At 33.3% G+C, this 20,205-nt stretch overlaps 1 protein-coding gene across 1 annotated transcript; it reads right to left on the bottom strand.

Annotated features, from left to right (window-relative positions):
• Positions 1-8,248: 8,248 nt before the first annotated feature.
• LOC110785367 (THO complex subunit 4D) lies at positions 8,249-19,994 on the bottom strand. The gene is made up of 7 exons (XM_021989800.2): positions 19,838-19,994; positions 18,949-19,207; positions 17,989-18,132; positions 17,839-17,907; positions 16,835-17,025; positions 14,316-14,366; positions 8,249-8,645 (listed from the first exon to the last, which is right to left on the bottom strand). The coding sequence occupies exons 2-7, from the start codon at positions 19,153-19,155 to the stop codon at positions 8,447-8,449; spliced, it is 861 nt and encodes a 286-aa protein (XP_021845492.1). The 5' UTR covers positions 19,156-19,207; positions 19,838-19,994; the 3' UTR covers positions 8,249-8,446.
• Positions 19,995-20,205: the final 211 nt, after the last annotated feature.

The raw sequence follows: 20,205 nt of genomic DNA, 5'->3' as shown, positions 1-20,205 counted from the left end.
AGAACAACTATTTTTTAAAAAGAACATCATGTGAAAAATGCAACAGAAAAACAAAAAGAAAACATATTATCGATAATATTATAAAAAATTAAAAAAACTAAAACAGTAAAAAAAAAATTAAAAAGAACACAAAATAATTAAAAAAAGAACAACAACTTTTTTACAAAACACAATGAACAAAATCAAAAGAAAAATAAAAGAACAAAAACTCAAAATTAAAAATTAAAAAAAAATTTAAAAAAAAAAAAGAAAACGACAACAAAAAAAGAGAAACGAACAAAATATATGAAAAAGAACAACATTTTCTACTCTAACAAAATAATAAAATGAAAGGGGCGAAAAGAACAACAAATCTATGTTCTTTTATTAGTTGTATTTGTTCTTTTCAAACCACTTAGTGTTCTAATTAAAAAGACGAAAAACGATAATATTTTGATGCACTTAAAACTAGATATATATTTTTATTTAAATGTATTTTTGTTCTTATCCCACGCATCAAATCTATGTTCTTTTATTAAGTGTTATTTGTTCTATTCATAAGATTTTATGTTCTAATTAAAAAGACAAAACAACGATTTTTTTGATGCATTTAAAACTAAATCTATATTTTTTTAAAAGTATTTTTGTTCTTTTACCACGAATCAGACTATGTTCTTTTTTTAACAATCTATGTACGTTGATATAAAAGAACAAACTATGTTGATGACACAGTAAAAGTAAAGTTGTGAAAGAACATTACAATTTAAAAAGAACATTAGAGGAAAGAACAAGGAAACGTACCTTAAACACTTGATCAACATTTATCAGGAGCATCAATATCTTTTAATAAATCTTCAAAAACTGATCTCAATCCTCGGAGAATATCACGCTCTCCAGAGATTCTCTTGCTTCGAAAACTAGCCAAATTGAACTAGTGTTTTTCTTAATTCACTCATTTTCAACAAACCTGAGAAACATTCAGAAGGAATTTTAGAGAGAGAATAAGGAGAAAATGTTTGTTTTTTTACTCTTTCACTCACCATCTCACTCTTTCTCTCTCAAAAAATCTCTCTAATGTGGAGAGAATATAATTCCTCTTCTCTTTCTCTCTCTAAAATGTATTTCTAAAATGACTAATGGTTATGATTCATAAGTACAATTATTATATATATATAGTTGCTGAAAAATAGAAAATGAAAAAATAGGAAGTAGAATCAAAGAAGAACATAGAAGGAGAAAGGAAAAATTCTTAAAGAGAGCACAATGAGAGCCGTGCACGTGTTTTTATTTTATTCTTTTACAGAGTATTATAAAAAGAACAAATGAAAAGACTAAAAGAACAAATATAGAGACTAAAAGAACAAGTCAAGTACTTTGTCCCACAATAACATATGATTCTGAATCATCATTAGCATCATTCTGTTATGTATTATCAAGTATATTATTCATAATATCTGGAAAAAAATAAGTTAACATGTATAATAACAGAAAAAGAACGCAATCAAAAGAACAAAGGATAAATAAAAAGTAACACGAAAAAAAAAACACAATAAAAAAAAGAACATATTATGAAACGAATATGAAATTGAAAATAATTTTTTAAAAAAAACACAATAAATTAAAAGAACAACTTATGAAACACAAATGGTCTATTTTTCTACTATAAAGAAAGTGTTCTTTTAATACGAGCATATGTTCTTTAAATACGTTAAACTGTTCCTTTCTGGAAAAAAAATCGTAATTACATAATAAAAATCTTCAAAATCAACGATTTCAACGAAATCAGCGTGTTATTACATAATTTGATTCATTAAAATCATCAAATTCATCAAAACACGATTATTACAAAATCAAAATCATCAAAAGCACGATTATTACAAAATCAAAATCATCAAAACATACAATTTATTATTACAAATTTGAAAAATTACCTCCCAAAATCTGATTATCAGCTGCAAAATTCAGATTTGAAGAAGAAGAATCAATTTAATTTGATGTTGAAGCAAAAAAATCAACGATTTTCTGAGAATTTTCAATACTTTCTCTCTCTAAATCCCATTTAAGAAAACCTAGTTCACACTTTCTCTCTCCTCTTCACAGTTTGAATTCAAAATATAAAACCCAGAAGAATATTTATCGCAAAAATAACAGCGAATCAAATAAAAACGCAAAAAACATAGCTGAAAATAACAGAGCCTTTAATGTTCTTTTGTTCAAGGGTATTGTTCTTTTGTTCAAGGGAATTGTTCTTTTTTCTGGGAATTTAATGAAAACGCGCGTTTTGTGTTTAATGTTGGTCGTTTTGATCCTGGTGCACCTAGAGCTACGTGCACACGCCTGCACCATCAAAATTGCGGTGAACCAAAAGCAGCAGGTTGAATCTCATAATTTAGCTTATTAAAGCAAAAAGCAGTTGTTGTGAAATGCTTTTTATTGAAATTAGAGGTTTTCAGGGTTTGGGATGGAAAGGAAAGTCTAGAAGAAGAAGCTAGTAACTTTTTTGAGTTAATCTTAAGAGATGAGAGAGCTCTGGCACATGCCATGAATAATGATGAAGCCATTTTTTAAAAACGAAATAAAATGGAGAGAGAAAATTGAAATGGAGGAAGTGTCGGAGGCATTACAACAATAGCTACTTGGTGATCATTTTATAGAGAGTGAAAGTAACGTTATGAATTCGTGTTTGAGTTGTTTCAGGTCATGTTGGTGTTTCATATCGACTTCGTGTAGTTCAGTGACTTTATGAAAAAGTTATGATTCCACCTGTGTTTTGCATGCCAGAACTAGAACCATAGTTAGACTTATATGGCCTATTATCAGTGAACTTTCTTGCAGTGAACACAGTAGATTCCAAGTTGTGATTTCTGTTGCTATTAACTTCTTTCTGCTGTTCTTCTTGAAGCAATAATCCATATGCTTTAGAGATTGTTGGAAGTGGACTCATCATGAGAATAGTGCTTTTAGAGTTGTTCAATACTCGTGCGTGAAAATATTGTTTAAATTAAAACAACCTACCAAAAGACTTTTCATAATAGAATGTGTGGTTTCTATTATGAAAAGTCTTGTTTGTGAATTTGGAGAAATTGATTTTGGACAACCATTTGAACATGGTAGATTTCTTGATCACCCCTTCTGAAGGAAATAATTGGTTATTAAAGTCTAAAATGATGCCCCTCATACATCAATGAGAATAGATCATGAAGAGATGTATTTAGAGGGTATAACAATTTCTCTTGCAATAATTAAGATTGGAATATATGCAAGGATCAGTGGAAGATAGCTTTAAGTTTACAAAATAGTGGTATATGGATTAAAAAGATACATGGATGTTAAATGTGGTACAGGTTTTTCTTCATAAATCATTGACTCTTTTTATGAACATGAGTATGAGTTTATGATTTTGATATCATGCTGAAGATGAGAAAGATGAATATGTTTATTGAAATTGATATGTACCACAATTAAAACGAATACTCCAGAAAAGTATAAGTTATCTTTCCATAACTTTTGTTAAATTGTCTTGCTATTACGAGACATCAGTTTGTGTCGTTATATCACATCACAATATGCAAATTATATATTATATAATTACAGTGATCACTTTGGGAAAATAACCAGCAGTTATCTAATGAAATATTTTATATGATATTGCATACGTACGATGTGATAATGCAGACCACTCGGATTTAAGACTTTAATAACCAATTATTTCCTTTTCAAATAAAAGTTTATGTGATAAAAGAATTTTCAAATTCTCAAATTCTCATGAAAGGAAATAATTGGTTATTAAAAGCACATAAAATGATACACACTCCCTCGTATGTTGTATATATTCAAATACAAGACATAATGATGAGGTTTATTTGTATTTAAATCAAATAGTTATAATGAATTGATTGAGAATATAATACAAGAGATATTAATGACTTTAAAAAACTTGTATAATGATATGATAGGTGATTTGAAGTTCACCATGATAATAAGTGACCTAAAATTCACCAAAATGATAGTAGGTGATTTGAATATCACCAAGAAGTTTACAAGTGTTTTGTGATTTATTTAAGTATCATAAATCTCTTGATTGAAGCAATAATACGTCAGCACAAAATGAAAAAATATGAAGAAAAAAAAAATTGCACAATGCATCTGATACTCCACATGATCAATATAAATCTCCAAAAGAGAAGGAAAGTATGTACATTTATTAAAATACACGTTGAAAATTGTACTATTAGTTGGTGAAAGATTTTATTCCCCATAATATTATTGAAAATATTTACCCAACTTAGGGGGTAGACGAGCTAGAATAAGTTTGCAAAATTTAAAATAATAGATTGATCCCCATATGAGTAAGTGTACATGTCAGCTTTATGTCCTCAAAATATGTTTGGACATGAATATCTATGACTTAATTATGTTAACTTTTACATGTCTAGAGACATAAATGTATTTGATAATCATAGTGCTCGATGTTACATATAGTAAGTGTTGAGAAATATATATCTTCCAATATTTATTTAAATCTCTACACCTGAAGTGTAGATTATATAATATGGTTCCAACATAGTGATGAGTTATAGTTATATGAAAGGGAAAAATAATGAAGTTGATGATATTATTGAAAATAAAGAAAACACTAATATATATAGTGTACGAAATACCCTTGAAGTGGTATATATATCTGAACTATAATAGATGGCAGTGAGAAAAGATGAATGATACCTATTGAAAATGTATTCAGATATCATTTATGAATAGCATGCAAAGTATATGTTGAAGAATTTTGATGAATGCTAGATGATGGAACCGAAATATAATGCATATGCGAGAAATAATAGATTTTGAATAGGGGATCGTAAATCTATGTCTGTTTCGATGTAGACATAACTATAATGATCAAATGAGCTCACGGACCTGAAATCCAACAAGTTATGGATTTGAAATATCCACAGTATACAGTGTTTTGCATTTGAGTCTTACATTCATATACATGTGTAGTTAATAGGTAAATGCATCATTCTTCATACATTTAGTTTGTTTTATGTTTTATCATGATATAATGTAGAATTATCCAGTTATAATTTCATATTACATGTTTCAAAACTATTATGATGTCGTATATGAATATGCATCCAAAGAATGGTAATACGGATTTGCAACTTTATGGAAATTTATAAGATGAGATTTTTGCTTCATTGGGCTAGTAGTTGTAAAAGAAATATAATATTGATGTAACAGTATGTTATGAATCATGCAAATAAGAAGAGTTCCTGAAGAACTTATACATGATGTTCTTAACATCTAGCCCTTTAAGTTTTGCATATGAATATCACAATATTTATGAGATATTATCAAACTCTTAAGGAGTGCTTTTGAACTGTCATCTCAACTACTAGTTTGAGTACTTGAGAATTATGAAATATACATATTAGTGTATTCACGGAAGAATTCTTGTAAAATTTGAGTCGATTCATAATATAAGATAAGAGTATGTAATTTCCTTACCATGAGTTTTATTTCATGGTCCAGGAGAACCATAAATAATAGTATTAGTTATATTATACCTACAAGTTAGATGATAATATTGTTAACTATCATGTATTACCGTGAAAATATGACTAAAGAAATTCTGGTCAAGATTGTTGATTACTACTACTTATGACCTCCAGAAAAAGGTTTATATATTTCCAATATATAAGGACCATTTTGTAATATCATGTACAACAAATGTATTTATCTCAGGTGAAACTTTGTTGATCTATAGAAGTATTATTTTCAAATATTGGTGACATAAATATTCACCTCATCGGGTGATTTGAAGAATTGAAGATTTAAGTCAAAATTTGGAGAATCAATTTCAAGGAGTTTCCTGTCACTGTATTTGAAAAGTTATTCAACAATATTAAATTCATTGAACTAGATGATCCCAATCGTTGTATTGATCAGGGGGAGAAATACGTGTAGCGCTCTTTTTCCCTTATCCATGGTTTTGTCCCACTAGGTTTTCCTGGTAAGGTTTTTAACGAGCCAACATTTTAAGCGTATTATGATGAGTGATGTACTCTTTTCCTTCGCTAAATTTTTATCCCACATGGTTTTCTTAGTAAGGTTTTTAATGAGGAATAATTTCATGTACACTATAGGGACATTGTATTATTTTAGATAATGGACATTCAAGGAGGGGTGTTATAAATGTTTTGTATTGTGGAAGCTTATCCTATATAATATATGTATGTGTACATATTATATCTATTGGAATAAGATCATAACCGTCAGTCTTCTCTCTTTTTTTCTCTCTATTTTCATAACATTAACCAGTATCTTATAATATATTTGTTTGAAATATTTTTCTCCCAAAAGTTGCTGCATAATTTGTAAATCTTGAACATTACTCATTTAATCATCTTGTAATTTACTCCTACTACGTACTCCATATTACATGATTTATATGCTTAATAGGCTAATTAGACCATATTCAATATACTATAGGTTAATTTGACCAAAAAATTAAGTAAATACATTTTTCTTATTAATATATCTATTGGACTAAAATATTACCAATAACAAGTAATTACGTGGGATCTATTATTTCCATAATCTTTAAACAAATATTCTTTTTTTCGTGCGTAGTTAATGACAAGTATAGAAAATTGAAAAAAAAAAAAAAAAAAACTAAAGTAAATATGTTTTTAGGAAATATGTTTTTGCGGAAATATTCTTTTTTTCGTGTGTTGTTCCTAATGTATGTTTAAGTAGAAAGTAATAGAAGAATAAAAACAAAATTCTTCGCGTTTGCTTGTTTGACGCAGCTTGCAAAACAGGGAACTACTTGGGTAAATTACCACCTCAATAGGGAAAGACTACAATAAATCAAAACTTATTAGTATCCGAGTTTTACGCTAGATCAAAGGCTTTGTTCTCTTCACTTAATTTAGTCTGATTTTTCTAGTTTTTGGTCTGATTCTTCCTAATAAGTTGGCCTAGTCTTAATTTTTCTATTTTGCAAAACTTATGGTTTGATCTAATCTGAATTGCTTAGATTTAAAAATAACACAGCCTAAGGCTTTATCTCATCTATCAAGGTCCAGCCACACGCTCAACTAACAATAGGGTTGTGCAAAAAATCCGAAAAAGCGGGTAACTGAACCGATATAGCGGGTAACCGAAATAATAAGGTTAGAGTCAATCTTTTTGAATTTTAAAAAAAACCGAACCGAACGTGTGGGCAACCGACCCGAAAAACGGGTAACCAAACCGTCCGAAATTACAATTTTTTAAAAAAAATATATATAAAATATTTTACCTATTTTTCCAGTTATATGTTTTTAAGAGTATTTAATTTTTCTATTTTACCCTAAATTTCCCTCTCAATTTTTCTCCCCTCATTTTTCACTTCCCACGCCAGCCCAATAGGCCCAACTGCCCAATTTAAATACTTCGCATAAATGCTGTTGTTTTTGCTGTTTCTGTTTTGCTAATGTTGTATGGTTTTGTTCTTCCATCTTTTTTGTGTTTGATTTGTTATGTATGAAATTATGAATCAAATGGAATTCAGATCATGTGAACTTGCAGTCAGACTATTTCAATAGATATTTAGAATTTTGTACTTATTTTATTTGCAGCTTTAATAGAAAGTATTTCATATTAATTTGAACTATTACCCGACCAAACCGACTGAAAAAAGTCCAAAACCCAAAAACGCAGATACCGGTAGTTATGGATACGGTTTAGAGTCGTCATTCTTGTAACCCGAAACTAAACGGTTACCCGAAATAAATTCATAATGGGTAACCAAACCCAATTTTGTACACCCCTATCTAACAATGCTAATGATACAGCTTGTGGAGTTGTGCAACAGAAGTTGTACCACTTATTTGCAAGGTCACATATGTCGATCTAGGTTTTAGATATATTTTATACAACTTCCTATTCATCTAAATTTATCGGAGTTCCCAAAAGGAAAAACAGATGGAAAAATAACGGAACTGAGCAAAACCACATTCATTCTACCAACATCTAGTCCAGTCTAAAACTATACAAACAGGAATCTGATAAATCTGCTCTACAGCAATTTGTATTGGGCTCTACCCTGCCATTTTTAGTCACTTAAAGTGCTAATAGGAAGACAATATAGGAGCATGTAAGTTCTCCCAAACAACCCCCAAATTTTAGTCACTTAAAGTGCTAATAGGAAGACAATGTAGTTGAAGCTGCCCAGTTCTCCCAACTTGTCCAGAAGAGAAACCCAGAAAGCAGAGGACGAAACAGAGAAAAATGAACATTGTAATACTATTAGCATTATAAAAAAAATAAAAAAGACACTATATAAGATATGTTTTAAACAATCAAACTTCGAGCAGCAAAAAGCCAAAAAAGCAAGTTCTAATGCTAGCCAGAAACTGAGGCAACTGAGTATCTGCCGACTGCAGTTAATAACATACTCCAGTTTCAGTAATGACACACGTTTCTAGGAAATCTGCATCCCTTCAGCATGATAGTTCTCTAGCTCTTTGTCAAGGTCCTCAGCAGATTTGTCTAGTTTTTTCCCACGACCCCTTCCTCTTCCCCGAGATTGGCCACGGCCAGTGCCTCGTGGTTGTGTTTGTGCACGGGCTTGTGTTGGTGCACGTCCTTGGCCATTCTTGAAGCCACCTCTTGTTCTTTGTCTAAATATTTCAGCAATTTTACAATTAATCACAAACTTTAAAAGGGGAAGAAATTTCAAGCATCAAGACAGAAAACAGAGCCATAGATTACAAATAGCTCACAGCACACAATGTTATACCCAGGTACTGATATGAACAAGATGCCTACCTCTAGCCACTGCAAAGTAAATATACTCCGTATTTAGGTAATGACTAAATGACTAATGAGCAATAATACATCTGTTTCATTAATCTAAACAAACGACAAACCCACAACTTGTGATGGGTGACAGCACAAATGAGACTGGAAGCATACAAAGTATATCACTAGCACTCTAGCAGAGGCGGATGCAGGATTTTATGGATTGCGTCACCACTGTCTATAAAACCCATACCAACCAATAACTAATACTTCGTATATGAGTGAAAAAAAATTAATATTTCATAATTTTTTGTTATCCCAAGAGTAACCAATATACCCATATTACAACTGCTATAAAAAAAAATTATATCCATGTTACAAAAAAAAATCAGGAAAACAAATTCTCCACCATTTTCCAATTTAATACGAAGTGTATAAGATACAATTAACAATTAAACAATAATTTCTCTTCTCAATAAAATAAAGAACAATTTTTTTAACTACTTCAAATGTTCTACAAAGTATATTTAGCAATACATTAGTCCTTGATGCAAATTTTAGATTTTGTTATAGAAGGAACATAAAAGAGTTAAGAAAAAATAAATGTTAATAGAAAAGAAGCAAAACTGCACTCAATGAGAAATACTCGGGACAACTCGACCTATGAACTCTTGGGGCAGACTTAAATACCACTATACCACATGCTTACATATGTCACATAGTTGCACAGACTTCTATACATACGCTAAAAACAAAAACAAAAAAACAATCCTGGCCTCCTGGGTCACGTGACCTCGGATGCCACAACATGGTTCCGCCCCTGATCACTAGATTCCTCAATAATTAAACCAATGAACCAACTAAAGAACAGGGAGAGCAATAAACAACAACAAAATTAAGAGGAAACTTAGCAAGACTGTAAAGTCTAAGCAATAATATTCCGTTAAAGCAGCCGAGTAAGCAGCAAAAAGTGAAATAACAGATTTACACAAGGAAAGGAATTGACAAAAAAATGCAATGTCCATTGGATATTCAGTTATTTGTCCCATACTACTTTCTCATGTCATAGAACTAACACAAGACATGAGTACTTTTCACTTCAATTAACCTATATTTTTTCTCAACTTAAAATAGCAACTTCGACTATTATCAAAGGGCTTGAAGTAATAATTATGTACTCACTCCGTCTCTATATGTTTTTCCCAATCTGGATCTTGGGAAACCAAGGTAACTGCAAGTTGGGACAAAGAGTGTAGAACTGTAGATCCTATCTTTATTAATAAAAAAATAAAGACATTTTCTTCTATATCCATTAGTTTTTCTATTTTGTAAGGAGAAATAAAGGTTGAGGTTGAACTAACAAGTAGGGTTGTGCAAAAAATTCCGGAAAACCAAAACCAAAAAAGTCAAACTGAAACCACGGTTAACCGAACCAAAATTATAGGGTTAGGGTTGGCTTTTTTTTAATATTCTAAAACCCGGACCAAATGTGCGGTAATCAAACAGAATTATGGGTAACGGAACCATTAGAATAATCAATTATCACATGCAAATAGAATCATAAACAAATCATATTTTCAAATTTTCTTCCAAAATTTTACCTTTTCTGTACTTCCTCCCATTTCCCCTCTCATTCATTTACCATAATTTTTTATGTTTACTTAGTAGTCGTGTCAGTAGACATGCTATAATGCTTAGGAATATTCATCTAGTAGTATTCTTATCCTCTTAGGAGTTGGCCTCAAATACGAGGTAATGCTTAGGACATTTAGGAGTATTAGTAGTAGCTTTAGCAATCAGCACCTTAGTGGCATTTTCTAGTGATAGAAGTAGTAGTAATTATTTTTGTCCAGTAACTATGATAATGTAAATTTACGAATTCATTTAACCATTACCAGACCGAACCGAACCGAAAAACCCAATACCCGAGTAAGCAGGTACCAAAAGTTATGGGAAATGGTTTACGGTGGACTAAGTGTGACCCGCAAGTAACCGAACCCGAATTTGCAACCTCTTACTAACAAGTTCCAATTATATTGCACACTTAACCTACTTTCACAGCCTCATCATCGTTGTTGGATCCTAATCATTATACCACAAGAAGCCTCATTACTCCTCAGATGAGCATAAAATGCTCATGGTTAAAACAAATTAAGATAAGATTGTAATCAACCCAGAAAAATGGAGGGAGAGTATGAAATTAAACCACCAAAACCCAGAAATTAAGCAGTGTGTGAAACTAATCCAGGGAACCCCATAACAAACTCCACAAATTAAAATCAAGGATAGTGCAAGGAGAAGGCAAGAACATATTTTACCATGAGATATAAGTTGATACTGAATATTTACCAAAGCACGCAAGATTGGAGAAGGCGAGAAAATATGACAAGTGGGAGAACTAAATTGAGCAAATTAAGTTAGGGCCTTGATTCAGCATGAAATTTGATACTAGTCAAATAAAAAACAGGATAAAGAACTCCTAGATCTGACGGAAAGGGGGGGGAGTGGAGAGGTTTAGTGTGTTTGTTGATGGGGTTTAGGAGAGAGAGGGATGAAGGCTATGGAGGCAGGGTTCCAAAATTAATGAGAGAGAAGGGATGGGTAACGAATAAAAATACAAATGTGGGAGGCTATGGGCTCATGAATCAATGAATAAAAAAAGAAGAGTAATGAAAGCTTTGATTAAAATAAGGGAAGTAGCATAAGCTTCAACAAATATCTTGGGACAAATTTGAATTTAACTTTATGAGGACAAATAGGGATGTCAGTGGGGTGGGTTTCATGGGAGACCCGCCCCGCCGCTTAAAGTAGGCGGGAATGGGGGGAGGTTTGGCGGGTAATGGGGCGGAGATGGGTATAAAAATTGTACTCGCTAGGTGATGACAGATGTGGATTTTGTGTTGGATCCTCCGGTCCTCCCCATCCTGCCTACACCCCTCCATCCCCTCTCTCCCCGCTTCATACCGTCGAGCTGACCCAACTATCATGTAGTACATGAATTTAAAATTTTAAGAAAATCTAAAGTTTTACACTTTTTTGTGTTTAGATGTGTTTGTATGTGATGATAAGAATTTAGGTGAGACTTTTAAGTTTGTTACTCCCTCCGTCCCAAAATTATCTTCCTGTTTGACCAATTTCACGGTTTTTAAGAAAAATATTTGGAGTGGATAAGTCTAATGATTGGATTGTACTTGTGTTGGAATAAGCAAAATGGTCCCCTCCTCTTTTGCGCATGGATCCTAATCAAAATAGTTTAACCAATAAGAATACAATAATATTTATTCTCAACCAATCAAAATGCTCAGATTTAAAGCACACGGATTCAACACAAATAGGGGTAATATGGGGTCATTTTTTCCATAAAATGGTCCCCTCCTCTTTTTCTGATTTTTGTGTTATTAAATTAGTTTTCCTTGTTTTTTTTAAATTTTAGTGGTCCCAAACGAGGGTAAAGTGAAAAGTTAGTACATCTATAATTAGAAACAGGAAGATAATTTTGGGACGCTAGTTTAGGAAAGCAGGAAGATAATTTTGGGACGGAGGGAGTAGTTTGGATTTTTCGTTATGGCATATACTTTTTTTCCATTATATGCTATTTTTAGTTGTCGTGTATTTTTTTAAAGAAAAACTAGGCGGGTATTGGTGTGGGTATTAGGCGGGGATGGGGATGATTTTCGTACCCGCCATGGGTGATGGGGCTATGAGGATGAAAATTTTAGGTGGGGATGGGGAAGAGGTACCTACAGGCTACATCTACATCCTCCCCGTCCCATTGACATCTCTAAGGATAAATAGACCAAATACATGACCAGAAGAGGAAATATTCACTATAGGAAGAACTTTCTAAAATTTTCCTAAATAGGATATAAGAAAAACATTAAGAGACGAAGGGAATACATATTAATTACCCCTTCCATTTTTCTGTTAACACAGTTAAGTAGAGCAGGCTTATCAATGAAACTCAAGTGAATAAAGAGATTGGAATCTCTGCAGTTAGGAGGAGAGAGAGAGAGATAGAGAGGGGGGGGAGGGGGGGAAAGGAAGTTAACAGGAAACAATGGTTACACCTAAAATAAAGAGAATAATAGAATATAGATAGATAACACAATTTTGTTTAGAATAAATTATCTTTTCCATGAATTCAGCCCAATTTAATTAGGGCTTACATAGGGCAACGGTTTTTCTGAAAAAATATTTACTCTTGAGTAGTAGGTACAAATGTCGAATTACTGTTCTTCAAGTCTGATTTGGCAACAGAGTGACAGACCAACAGCAAATAACTAAATATCACTAACCTAATTGTTGTTAACAACAAAAATCCACCCTTCATTTAGTTAGCCTTGTATAGGTAATTAAGGACCATAATATTCTACTACAAGAACTAGGAAAAAATATCTTCCTATCCACCCCTAGCCAAAACCACTGGCAGTTATCGTCTGTACACCTCTAACAAATTCTACAGAATTTTCGTCTTCATCTTAACTCTCTTCATCTCATAAAGTGAACACAATTACATTCTCCAAATATTATCCACCAATCAACAGTTCAGATCAAACCAGCACACGCTTCCACCTGTGATAACTTTCAGGTGGCCATGGATTTTTAGTGTGATTGACAAAGTAAGATATATGATCCGTTGAGGAACTTTAAAAAGTTTATATAAATTTAACTACAAACATCTAATTCTAAGTCCATACAATGAAAACACTGAATCTTGGTGTCTGTTGTAATTTGGCATGCAACGCCTTCAAGTGTTGCTAGCTGCGTTACTTCGACACTTTGGTTGACAGAGGGTGTCGGTGTCGGATCATTCGACACTTCGACACGACATGACACCCAAATATATAGTGGCCTTATATGAATTTCTTACATCTAGAGTGTCGGATCCTCCGATACCTTTTCGGACACGACACTCCAACAAGAGTCTGAGCAACATAGGTTGCTAGATTATTTTCCCTTCCCTTCCATTTTCAATCAAATATGGCCGTTAGCAATAAAATATGTCCCAGCAAATATTTCCCATGTTTATACTAAGCGCTGAAGTGGGCATAAGATTCCTAGTCCTTGAATACTAAAATGATACGAGTCCTATCACCCTTGCTTCTCATGTTAGAGTGTTGGGGAACAAACAAGGGTTAGACCATGACAATAAGGCTACAACTTTCCACCCTTGCTTGATCCCTAACCTTGTATAAGAGGTACTTCCTAAAAGATTGACCCATTTCCCTTTTTAGGTTATCCTCAAAAGATGGCCACATTTCCTATTTTGTTAATGTGGTTGCCACCATCTATCTCTACCTTAGTTACTACCCCACATACTGAAAAACAAATTTACCAGCCCACTCAATACAACTCTTTTAATGAAATAGAAATATGGAATGGGGCAATCATTTAGGGACGGAAGGAGTATTAGATAGGATAAGGATAAATGGAAAGAGCTGACAACATTCACAATATATTATGTTAGCCAAAGCAGTCAACTGATGATCAGGAAAAGAAAAAAAACACTTTAAAGTGAAACTTAATATGCCAGGTACAGAAAGACTCACCCAACATTACGATTTGTCTGAGCTGATGAAGCTGTACGACCACCCCTTTGCCTGCATGAAAAACAAGGTTATTATAGAACTCATATTGAGAATCCAAAAACAGAATTGTAAGCAAGAGAGAGGAAAGAAAAAAGAAAAGGGAGATTAGAGAAAATCTTTCAGCTTCAAACTATAATTGACAAAAACAAAACAATGACTACTTTACAAGAATCCTTTTCTAAGGTACTTCTAGGTCAAGGAACCAATTACAAACTCAAAAATTTCACTTCATAATAAACATTTATTAACCTCAAAAAGTGTAGTAACCCAAATTGCAGAATGTCCCAAAGAATTGCACCAAAAATCCGCATAAAAAAGAACATGACATCATAGTATCAACCATGTTTAAAACGGATGAGACGTAGAAACTCATGCCTCACAATCCATATGTTTGGTTGTTACAAATATTGAACTCGACCAATCCAATCCCACCATATTCTCTCTTCACGGCCCTTTCCCCAGCAAATATCTTCAGTTGATCTCTTTCCTCACAAAACCACTAGAACTCCCCTCAGCAATCAACATTTAAATAGCCAGATTCAACCAAATACTCCAGATAAACATTGGTTCAAAAGTACATCTTTCAAATAATTGTTATTCTATTTTCGTTTTTTGGGATAATGGACCTTAAGGTGGTGATATGAGGGACGATTTTCAGCAGTGGTGAAAGTGATTTTGGGCGATAGGGCTGGAGGTTGCAGTTGTGTCAACTTCTCCATGATGCTGGCTAGGCATCCCACACCTGCATATGTGACAGCTTGCCTGTAGACCTCAAATTTGATATTCATAAGTTAGTGGAACACATTTGACACAAACGACACCTATATAAGGATGTCACATTGTCAGACTAAGCAAATTCCTCAGAAAAAACAGAACTCCTGGTTTGTATCAGCAATTCAGCAGAGGCTAGAACTACATGTACTCGATTTTTTTCTTAATGATGGCTTGATGAATAAAAAATTCACTTCAGAGGTGGTTACTTGAGTAAAAATCTGCATAATGGTTTGAGTACCTGTTTCTGCAAAATTAATTTAATAAGTGTGTTTAAGAGGTCTGTAAATATGAGTTGAACATTATAACTTAGAAGTGGTTCTGATTAATATTTAGATTATTTTATGACTCGAGGAGCGAGACAACATGAACACAACTTCATGAACAACAAATATAGTGAATCTCATTTTCATGAAGAAGAAAAAAAGGAGTTCAAAATACTAAAGATGGTGATGATGACGCAAATGATATCATCAAATTGATTTACCATCTTCTAGGGTAAGATAAGTGTACTTAAAATAGGATAACTTCAAACAAGATATGGCGTGACTTTTATGAGTGAGCTTTACATAGAAATAGGATACTTAAAAAAAAGAACATAAAGGTAAGTTCTACTTAAACACCGGAAAAGAACCATGTGAAGAAAGAACAATACGGAGAGTCACACGATAATGAAAGGTGAGATTGAAAAGAAATATAGATAGATAATAGTATGTCTCCTAAGAGACCGCTATGTGCGTAAGACCGTTGATATCTGCATTAAAAAAAGATAACTATTTGACTAGAAACTATTACTATTTGATTAGAAAGTATAACTACTTAATAGTTAATAGTAGTAGTAAAATATAACTATTGATCACATTGAGTAACTATTTGATTAAAAAGTACAACTATTTGGTAAGAAGTTGGTCTTATACATAAGACCGTCTTATAAAAGTTTTTGTATAAGGTAATAATAAGATAAAGTCTCAAACTCAAAACCAACCTATTAATGACACACACAAAACTGCATATAGCAATAAAGAAGCATACATATACATGAATACATCAAACATATCATCCGATGAAAAAAAAACCTACTTGTAATCAAATAAATCCCAAAATGACACTATTTCCTGTTTAGAGGTAAAGTCTTCAATAAGCTTTATATCCAACAGATCCTGCCTTAAACCCCATTCCTAACTTCCTCCTCCTCTTGAAATCTTATAGGAACCTTAACATCTCTTTATCAAAAGCATTTGTATGCAAAATTGAAATATGTTTTCACAAAATTACCAATGCTAAATTTACTTGTTATCATTAATTACTACATTCTTAATATTCTAATGTTCAAGTAAAATAACACATCCACAATTACCAAAGCATAGAAGACAGTTCTTGTAGGCAAGTCCCTTTTACAGCTCTAGCATGGTAAATCCATGGTATTTTCCTCTTAATCTAACACAAGATAGAACACATCTAAAAAGGTGGTCCTGTAACTGATACGTTAGCCCAAAAATATTATATATGCAAGGGAATATCTATTCCACTCCACCATTTTCTATGCCTCCCCACTCCACTATGTTAACACTTTACTAAACTAAAAGAGAGCGGGAATAGACATTCCCCAACTGTAATTATTTCATATGTAACACAGCAGGTGACTGCAATAGATATTACTGCATCTATGCAAACAAAACAATTCAAGTGAGCTCGACATAGGTACATACGTCATTACAACTCTCCTTGATGCCTTTCCATTAGAGCCTCCAAAGACATTTACACGAGCAGACACTGGCCCTCCCGAGTTAGGGCTTGCAACTTCAATCCTCATTGGCCTTCCATCAAGTTGAACATTATTGTATCGCTTGTGGGCAGCAAATGCATCACTTCTTTTTGCATAGACGACTTCTGCCGATCCCTGCAATTAGAAAGCATCATCACAAGCAAGATCAGTATTAAACCCACGACATAGGAATAAAGGAAGAGCTGCATGACGGCGTGAAACTTAAACAAATTGATATCATAGTGAAGATAAGGGAAAAAAGAGATTTTGGTTTGAAAAATATGGCCAGATAATCAACTAAAACACACAACATCTATACAAAAAATGAAATGCATTTACTTCTGCTTTAAAAAACAAAGTTATGCCGCCATAAAGACAATAATGACCAAGAAAATCTTGGATAATTTAGATAAGAGTTATATGATGGCAGATATTTATGAACTTGTTGTATGTATTGACAATTCAGTCATAAACTTCTCAGAACACACCAATCAGTATTAAACAAGCAAAAGAAGGGAAGCAGAGTTCACAGTAACAAGAAACCCCCACAAAAATACATGTTGGTGTGGGCACTCATCATCTTTAGTTCTATACCTATTGAAGCACAAACCAATTCCAAAATGGGTGGGTTTACTTATACACGACAAAAGCAGGAATTAGGTTAAAATTAAGCCAAGTCAATAATAGGCCCTTTTCGAAACCTAGTGCAAAACTGGGAATAAAAGTCCCAAAAGAGCTCTGTCCCAAAAAAAAAGTTAAAAACAACTTTCAAAAGTTTATGGAGAACTGGAGAACTTTACTTTGAAGATAATTTTATGGGGAACTGGAGAACTTTACTTGGAGATTTAAACAACAATAGACAAATGAATAAACACAAATTCCGGGGAAAGGATAGGGAATAATACAGATAAAATGAGACTTCAACAAAAATCAAAGACCAAGACTTACACTGGGTTGACCATTTTTGTCAAAGTGAACAGCATAACGTTTCAGCTCCCCGATCTCAGAAAAAAGCTCCTGATTCCAAGCTCAAATTTCAGGCCCAAAAGAAACCAGTCGCAAAGGTCTTTAATTGAAAATTAATGAATCAGGCTATACCCTTATATCATCATTGCTAACTCCACGTTCCAAGTTTGTAATGTTCAACTTTGTACCGTTTTCCATTGCGGGTATTCCTGCAGCTGCAAGGCTTTCTTCTAACAAATCTTGTTGCCATGGGAAGTTCTTGGTTCTGCGAAAAGACTGGCGATACCATTGGGAAACAGGACCCATATGGAGGAAAAGTTGATGTCAGCATACTAGAAAAAGGATGACTCGCCTTTCTCGAGGTGTCAATGAGATACTTTCATTTCACAAAAGGTAAAAGAAACTACTAATGATCATTCCATATACATTGTTAAGCCCAGAGAAGCCACTGAGAAGACCAGACAAGCCATTATCATGACCAGATAAAAGTGAATCCACGGTTTTAAAACGGGTGATAGATGGAAAGTAGAAAGAAACAGTAGGAAGGAAGCAATGTGTAACATCAGTTATAAGCTAAAATTATCTCTTTTCTGAAGTGACTAAATTTTGCTCAGCAAAAAATGTTGAAGTAGGACAGCAACTTGCTCAGAAGAATCCCAAAGTTAGCCACACAGTTCACCACCCCTCTCAGGTCTAAATATAAGTTGGCAAAAGAAACAAAAAGACCGAAGCACTATAGAATGAACTAATGATTGATCTGGTTCAAATGGCTGACTAGCAACAGTCCTCACTGGCCATGATGATAGCAAGATTTAAGAAGAGGCAGCAAGAACTTCCAATTCATAGATCATCAGATGTCCTCAACATGATGTAATAAAATTTCCGGGTCAAAATACATGAACCATGATTTGGAAACATAAGATGGCAATAATGACGTGATGGAATACAACAGAAGCCTTCTCCAAACGTGAAATTAGATTATCAGTCATTGCTTGATTCAATTTCTATCTTAAGATCACCATTTACCACAGCTCTTAAACCACATGCCAGACTTTAAAAAGAATGCATAAGACATCCGAAGTTTGGGCTTGCCTTGGCTATAGAGAAAGATGAAGCTCGAGTATTTACTCCAAGAGGTGCCCGACGCCCTGCCCCTCTACCTATTCCTCTCATTTTTCCACCACTAACAGATCCTTTAGCTCCACGCCCTCTAGGAGCACCACCTTGTCCTCTACCTTTGCCTGCACTTTTCTTGCTCTTAATGATATCTTCTAAAGACATATCCAAAGCTTTATCCATAAGAACAAAGATTTAAAAGGAACAGCTGCTGTCGCAAGTTGAGTGATAAACCCTGAAAATGCACTAAGTTAATTACAAATCGACCTAGCATTTAATTATAATGAAAATGAACATTAACTGGTAGGGAAGACCATGTAAATGAAAGTATAAATTACAGAAGAATAATGAACTACGCAATTAATTATTATCGATGACAAACATTTTCAAAAAAATCAGTACAAATCAACCAGCGGAATAATGGCAACATATACGATAAAAGTTTAAATCCCTCATGAATAATTGAACAATAGAGATACAGCCCAGATACCAAACAACCCCTATTCTACAAATGGCACCAAATTATATAGTCATGTAATCTGGAGATCTCAAATAAGAAAATTTCAGACCCATACTCGAGAAACAAGGTGTCCTATCGATATCTATTGCAAAGCATTCAAAAAAAATTAACGAAATCTGTCCTAAATTCAACAAAATCGAACGAAATAGCAGTAAAAAAAACATAACAAAAGAACCCTAAAATTATCAGAATCGAATTCGCAACAAAAAAAAACACGCAAATATCATCAAATACATAAAATCAAATGAAGAACCATAAATCAACCCTAAAAACAACCAAATCGCACAAACATTATAAATCAAAAAAAATCGAAGAAAGCAAAGAGTTTGAAAATTGAATCCCTACAGTAATGAATGAAGCGAAGGCAAAACGTCGAGCGCAGCAGGAGGTCGGCGACTTTTTCTCTCTTCCGCCCTTTCTTTTTCTCTCTGTAGATCGGGGTTAAAGACTGACGAAAAATCGAAAGATAACGCGGTATCCTTGAAGGCTGAAGTTTCGCTTTTATTTATTTATTATTATCAGAGTGTCACGTGCGTTGCACGTGTCCTAATCATAATTAAATGGCAATTATTGATAATGTTTATTTTAAGATCCGACCAATAAGACAACACGTGTGAATGCCCCCACCTTGATAAAAAAAAGAAAGGAGAGATTTAAACACGTAATAAGGCCAATGATCTACTTCCCTTATTGTCATATGAGTGGAACCTCCG

Source organism: Spinacia oleracea, chromosome 3 (assembly GCF_020520425.1).
Source record: "Spinacia oleracea cultivar Varoflay chromosome 3, BTI_SOV_V1, whole genome shotgun sequence".
Lineage (NCBI taxonomy): Eukaryota > Viridiplantae > Streptophyta > Magnoliopsida > Caryophyllales > Amaranthaceae > Spinacia > Spinacia oleracea.
The sequence above is the reverse complement of the archived record's forward strand: the minus strand, read 5'-3'. Positions and strand labels throughout refer to the sequence as shown.

Bases quoted from the DNA above. Each gene is read 5' to 3' on its own strand.
- LOC110785367 (XM_021989800.2), bottom strand. From the start codon at position 19,155: ATGGATAAAGCTTTGGATATGTCTTTAGAAGATATCATTAAGAGCAAG. The intron at 17,908-17,988 runs GTATAGCCTGAT...GCTTGGAATCAG, and splicing joins TTAGCAATGATGATATAAGG to GAGCTTTTTTCTGAGATCGG. The intron at 17,026-17,838 runs GTAAGTCTTGGT...TTCTAATTGCAG, and splicing joins ACAAAAATGGTCAACCCAGT to GGATCGGCAGAAGTCGTCTA.